Raw genomic sequence first — 7,306 nt, 5'->3', positions numbered from 1 at the left:
TAGTATTTTTTTTTTTGTGTTTGTGTATATATAAAATATATATATATATATATATATATATATATCCACACACACTTTTTTGTAACTTTTTACTTTATATAAAGTAAAATAAAGTAGTAGTTTATATTACACTTTTTATACATTCTATACATTTTTATATTTTATTTTTATATTGTATATATAAATACAAAAACACAATTTTTACTAATACATATTAAATAAAATTACATGCACTGTAACATTTTGTTTTTAGTAAAAAAGTTATTTTTTAAATATTTAAAAAAAAAAAGTTTTTAAAATAACATTATAATACCACCAAAATGTCACTGGTCTGTACCAATACCAGTAAAATTTAATGGTTCTTGGTACCAATTTCTATAAATATATAAAATTTAAATTTATATTTAATTAATGATACACACACAGATACATATATAACATATACATATACATATACATATATATATATATATATATATATATCAGAAATATACACTCAAACACACTGTAAAAAATCAAAAAACGTTGAGAAAACGTAAAAATTAAAAGGCAACCAGCTTCAGCAGATTTTTGAGTTCTCAACTTTTTGTTATATAAACTGAAAACACGTTGAGAAAACTCAAAAACCTCCTGAAGCTGGTTGCCTTTAACTTTTAAGTTCTCAACTTTTGATTTTTTACAGTGCATACGTAACAATTATTATTATCATTACCATTATAGTTTCATTTTAAATGTGATGTTTGCCGTTGTCTGTGACGCATCAGTACAAATCACACTAAAAAATGCAATGTGCTGCACCTCCAAATGTGATTTCAGTGATCAGATCAAAAAGCGATTTAGACCTGCTTACAGCCTTAGTTATCTCTGCCCACTTCAGAGATGATCCGAGGCAAAAAGCAGCATAAACCGGGCCAGAGATGTGAAGCTAAGCTTAGGTGAACACAAGCACATACAATAAATAAATGAAAACACCCGCAGGCGTTCCTGCATATGTAATGAATCTGTTCACTTGCTGTTAGCGCAAAGCAAACACCGTCATCTACGTGAAATTCATAAAGCAGCTCGGCAAGGATCAGTGTCGGGTAAAACGGAACGAGACGTGAGGTGTCGTCACATGATATAACAGCTCACATATTTATAGTAAGTCACAAGAATGGTGGTGCAAACACACAAACTCAATTGCAATCTTTGAATCTACTGATTCAGGACTGCAGGAGACTGGGAAGGAGAGCATCCAGAATAATCCATGTAATCTGACTCACTATACAACAAACACTCATCAGTTGTGCCGACTTAAAATACTGCAGCTAATAATACTGCGTTCAATGGCGTCTACCCACCTTAGTGAAACTGCACGGGTAATCTGAACCCAGACTGCTAGATGTAAAGGACAGGCCTCGTATTTGTTTTCTGCATATGTTTGACAAGAACCGCCCACTTAGACGGGATGAGACTGCTTGATTGACAAGCGAAGCGACCAATCAGTTTGCCGTATTTGTGAGAGACATTTAGGGCAGGAAAATCTGAGGTATCTCAATTGTTGTTTAAACGATAAGCGATTTGACATTATCGAGTATATCGCAAAAAACAAACAAAAACACGCTCAGAGACTGTCTGCATGCATACACAATGAGATGAAGATTAGACGACTGCATGAGCACATTTAGAGTTCACGCTTTCACTGCGTGATTCAGTCTATTCAAATATATTTAGCCTAGATATAGTTAATCTGATATATACTTAATATCACATAAAGAGCAGAGTTTTTTCTCCAAATATCAGCAAATATCCAAAGACCATAGAACTGCAGCACAAGCCTGTCAATTTTCCATCCGTTTCACAGCCGCAAATATTTAGATCACCTCTCAAAAGAATAAAACAAAGGTATGTGAACAAAATGCAAGTTTTGGCCATTTGCAATCCATATTAAGCACGCGCGGCAATATTTCAATCATTAAACAATGCGACAAATCATTGTACAAACACTTAAAGTGCCTTAACATATTTAAAACAGTAATATTAAAAGATCAAATTCAGTAATCACTATATTAATGATGCGTAGTTTACATAGGCAAGCAGATGAGGCCGGAATATGAATGCAATCCACTTAATGGTTCAGTGTTTTCCTTATAATGGTTTTCTATGGGAACCCATTTAATGTGAAACTTTGCACATTGTGTTTATATTCTGGGTTCAGTCTTGCCTGTACAAAATATACACATCGTCAATAAGGTGTTTACTGAATTTCGCCATTTAATATCTGCGTTTTACTACAATTACTACTTAATGCAATCTGCGTAAAAATAACTGGCGGTCAGTGGAGCAAAGCTTTGTTTTGCCCTCCAGGTGGGCGTTCCTATATAAGCGTGTGACGTCACGTGAAAACTATCAATTGCAAATGTGATAGACTTTATAAAATAGTCTAATAAACAGGTTAATATTACATTGACTTACATTTTATACACAATGGTTCCTGTTTTTGCTTTATTTCGTCAACAAAAATAGTTACAAAAAGCCACAGCAGGACTGTTTTGCGTTGCTGTTTAATTACTGAATTAGTTAAGAGTGTAAACGAATCGGTTGAATGAATGATTCAATGACTCACTCATGCAGTGATTTGCTGCCACCTACTGGCGATTTTAGGTTTATATTTAAAGTATACTTTCCTTTTTTTTCCCCAAAATCTTTTCAAAAATATATATTTTTTAATATCAAAACATTATTTATGCATTTGTAACTGCAGGTTAATTGCATTCATGTCCTGCATTAAACAGTCTGTGTAAATGCATCTAAATGCCACTTCAGATGCACACAAACAAATGTTGTTGATACTGATTTAATTTGGCGCTATAGTGTCTTACTATTTGAATTTATTGATTAAATTTAAGACTCTGACACAAGAGACAACCCATACATTTAATTAGGTTAGAAAAAATGGTCTTATAAAAGGTAAAAATGCCCATAAAATGTAAAAACCAATTTAAACTTATTGGAAAAGTTCATTTCTGCTACTCCCGCAAACTAACCACCGCACAGAATATGAAGAACATCAAAAGCTTTGGGAGTCAGCTGTCCACGGCAGTCCTAAACCTGCCAAAATAACACGCTCAGCAAAATATCATTAAAATAGGTATCATATATCGCACACCCCTATTGCTAACCTCTTCGAAATCGCCTACCCTATCTTTAATAAATGCAATCCTAAACCTAACCGAAGTAATGCCATTTATATGGCACTTCTTCAGCAGGTTTGGATGCACTGGTGCAAATGCATCCAAAGGCCTTCACCACACAGTATGTGTTGTTCTGCAGCAGGGGGATGGGATGGACTAGAGCCGCGCTGGCAGAAAGCCTCTCTAGCATTTACTGAGCTCCTCATATTCCTATTGTCTCTTCACGGGAACGACTGGACGGATGAGAGGCGAGTCCGGTCGCTTTCCCACCTGTGCTCGACAGATCCAGATCTGGTTTCTGAGAACTTACCATCAGTACGGCATGCTAAATGTGACCTAAGATGGGCAAAATCCTTCTTACTGTACATTGTGCATGCCTAAACGTGGCATTAAATAAACATGAGAATAGCGGGCGTGTCTAATAGGTCAGATGTGGTGTAACAAACCAAATTACGGTTTACAAAAGAGAATTGGATTTCAAAGAGTGTACAGAACAATCATGTGCAATAATAACAACTTGCGTGCAGTGAAATAAAACTCACCAAATTTGACCTTTGAGTGTTTATGTGCCTGGATTATAGGCTAGATAAGAATGATTTGTGATTAATTAAGCTAGAAGTAACACCACCTTCTTAAAGCATAAGCATAAAACACAATGCAGTAAGAAAACATCATCCTTCATAAACCTCAATTGTGCCAATGAGTCGTGCAATCCTGAGTGAACCAGATGCAACATGACGCCGTTCACCCTATATTAACGTATTACTAGGGGTGTGCGATATATATCGTAATTGTGGTTTTAACGATGTGCGATTTGACATTATCGAGTATTTTGCAAAAACCATTCAAAACATCCCTACAGAGCGCACGCATGCATTACGTGAAGTCTAGACTAGTGCGCGTGCGCATTTAGAGTGTGTTCTTTCACTGCATGATTCAGGCTATTAAAATGCACTTAGAATGATCACAAATTCAAGACATGACGGCAGAAAATTTATATATTTATACCACCTCATATAGTTATTCAATTTCACACGAAGAGTGCCGTTGATTACAAATGTGACGTTGAATTCAATAAACAATAAGTTAATTAAGAGACGTACGTTTTAGACGCCATATTGCTTGTTTTTGCTCTATTTCGCCAACAAAAATCATCCCGAATACAGCCACAGCGCTGTTCTGCGTCTCTGAGCAACACGACGGTGTTTCGTTCCTGAATGAATCACTCGTTTAAATGATTCGGTTCGATCGCAATGACTCGCTTATTAACAGTGATTTGCTGCCACCTGCTGGCGGTTTTAATTTCCCATTTCGGCTTTTTCTTTCATGTTTTAAATAATTTCAAACATCAGTATTCAACGTTTTATGTTTAATATATCAAAACATTATTTATGCATTTGTAATTGCAGGTTAAATGCATTCATGTCTTGCATTAAACAGTGTGTAAACACATCTAAATGCAGCTTCAGATGCAGCTTCTGTGTTGATTTAATTTGCTCGGTAACAGCCCAAATGTCTTCTTATTCTAATTCCTGATTAAACGTAAGAATTTGACTCAAAAGATAATGGACACTTTTAGAAAAAATGGCTTTATAAAGTCATTTATTCGACGTATTAACCTGGCTAGCATGCGAGACTTGCGTTTCTTTCAGAAGAAAGCACAATGAGACGGAGGGTCACATTTGATTCGAATGAATCATGATGCACATTTCAAGATAACTCTTTGTTTTCAGAGGGAGACGGTGAGGATAGTTAGTTATTAAGCCGTCGTCTGATGCCCCACGCTTTGCCATCACAGAAAAGTGATGGAACTATGACCCATTTCAGACTTGAATCAGTTCTTTTGAAAAAAGAATCGTGAATCGGTTCTTTCGAACACTTTGCCCATTCAAATTAAATAACGAATCAATGGTTCTTTTTTTCGACAGAGCCGCTCCACACAAAGCACTGGTATATGAGCCGCAGATTCTGCTTCCAGTTGTCCACTTTGAACCCGTTCACATGGGAGCACCCTGCGGGACTCATGACACAAACCACATCCGAGGTCCTGTATTCCGGCGATGAAATAAGCTCAACTGAAGTCACGAGGAGAATTAACGTTATCCACCAATTGTTCCGTTTTGCCAGGCACAGCAAATGCGTGTCTTACACATGCGGAGAGCGTTTCTCGATACCCTCGCTGCATGAAAATGCCATCCCTGACGAGAATTAAGCACGCAAGCCTGAGGTAAAACTGAGCTCGCTTTGATATTGTATTTTCCAAGTCTGCTGTTTTAATGGACGGCGATGGAATTCAACGGAGCACCGTGGGCGGGCGAGGTTAAACGCTGATTGGCGGATGGCTTGCGGTCCGTGGCTGCGATTGGCTAGCGCCCGTGCCATTTCCGTTAAACTCCCGCCCGCTTTCGAGAACTCTCAAATGCGATTGGCTGGCGCGGCCGCTTGTCTTTTTTCAAAGACTGGGAGCGCCTGTGATTGGCTGCGTCGCGCCTCGCGTCGGCCGTTCTTTTCTTGTTGGTTATGTCATTCAAGTAGAAAACACACGGTCCACATGTCTACCTGCGTTCAAGTAAATATTAATGCAAACGGAAGCCGAATATTTAATAAGGACTGGTTGGATAGACAGCTGGAAACTAGACATCACCAATGCTGTTAAAAACTGTGTTGTTGTACATATGAGTGACACTTTTGTCATGCACATATGTTTTGCTTAAATAAAAACAAGCCTGTTTGCAGCTAAACTGAAATTTAATAACACAAACTTCAATTTTATTATCAAATTTAGACACGAGAATATAAAGCATACCTCTCAAAAAAATTCAGATCTTTAATGAATTGCTTATAATTAATATTACAGTAGTTATATGAAATGTAACGGTGTCTAATAGTGACACAGGGATGCAAGAATAATGTCTCAACATTCCAATAATTAATTGTTTATAAGATGTATTACACAAAATAGATGCATTGAAATGTAACACAAATCTCAATTGTATGCTCTAACGCGTTAGTGACTATACAATATATTATAAAATCAAGAAACACATCGATATCATCAATAAATTGCTTGTAAACAATAATACAAGAAAATGAAGCCTCAGTAAAATTTAAATTTAACAAGACTTTATGATGTGATGTGGCAGAGACAACAAGAAACACCCCAAAATAATAATTAAACAAATTGTTTATAAATTATATTACATGTAAGTTCAATAAAATTGACCAAGACGACCCTCACTTTTATGATCTTATGTGGAATATAAGACTTTCCTCTCTGATAGCTTTAATAACTTGTTTATAAATAATATTGTAAGGAACGAACCCTATTAAACGAGACAAACATCAGTTTTATGATATATTTTGGCAGCGACACGAGACTTTCCTCTCACGAACAACACGGGATCATTGCAAATTAAATGTTTAGAAATATAACAAGATTCATGTAATTGAGTAATCAGCAGTGTTGGGGAAAGTTACTTTTAAAAGTAATGTGTTACAATGTTGCGTCGCTCCATAAAAAAGTAACTAATTTCGTTACTTAGTTACTTTTTGTGGAAAGTAGTGCGTTACGTTACTTTTGCGTTACTTTTTAAATCTGGACAGGGCTTGCTTGTTTGTTTTTAAAATAAAAAAGTTATATTTTTGGCAAATATAAAAGCCTTTCACACCAAAAGTGAAGTGAATGCGCCTCAGGCTGAAGGGAAAGTACAGTAGAATACAGAAGAAGACATTTCAACACTTCAGCAATAAACAAAGACACACAGATGTTCGTCTAGAGTAATTTGTGCTGATTAGTACGCTTGAACTGCATCATCGAAGCTCAGAAGTTAATAGAATGGGATTAAATACATAAAGCATATTTGTGTTGTTTAACATTTAATTATTGCAGGTTTGCGTCATATTCTAAGTTGCATTATTTTTTAGAACTACAGTAACATCTAATTTCTGTCACCATGGCAACACCAGAACTGTCAATCAATAAATTGGAAACAAAAAGTAACTTGCGTTACTTATTTGAAAAAGCAACTCAGATATTCTCTTGTAAATTAAAAATGCATTACTTTACTAGTTACTTGAAAAAAAGTAATCTGATTACTTGTAACTCGCGTTACTTGTAACGCCCAACACTGGTA

At 36.0% G+C, this 7,306-nt stretch overlaps 1 protein-coding gene across 1 annotated transcript in view; it reads right to left on the bottom strand.

Annotated features, from left to right (window-relative positions):
* LOC107595657 (ubiquitin carboxyl-terminal hydrolase 22) overlaps nucleotides 1-5,478 on the bottom strand; it is a 40,098-nt gene extending 34,620 nt beyond the window's left edge. The window contains exon 1 of the mRNA XM_016286137.1: nucleotides 5,100-5,478. Coding sequence (XP_016141623.1) covers nucleotides 5,100-5,198 — 99 coding nt within the window. The 5' untranslated portion in view covers nucleotides 5,199-5,478. The remainder of the gene's footprint in view (nucleotides 1-5,099) is intronic.
* Between the last annotated feature and the right edge of the window lie 1,828 nt (nucleotides 5,479-7,306).

Source organism: Sinocyclocheilus grahami, unplaced genomic scaffold (genome assembly GCF_001515645.1).
Source record: "Sinocyclocheilus grahami isolate Dianchi unplaced genomic scaffold, SAMN03320097.WGS_v1.1 scaffold206.1, whole genome shotgun sequence".
Classification (NCBI taxonomy): Eukaryota; Metazoa; Chordata; class Actinopteri; order Cypriniformes; family Cyprinidae; genus Sinocyclocheilus; species Sinocyclocheilus grahami.
The sequence above is the reverse complement of the archived record's forward strand: the minus strand, read 5'-3'. Positions and strand labels throughout refer to the sequence as shown.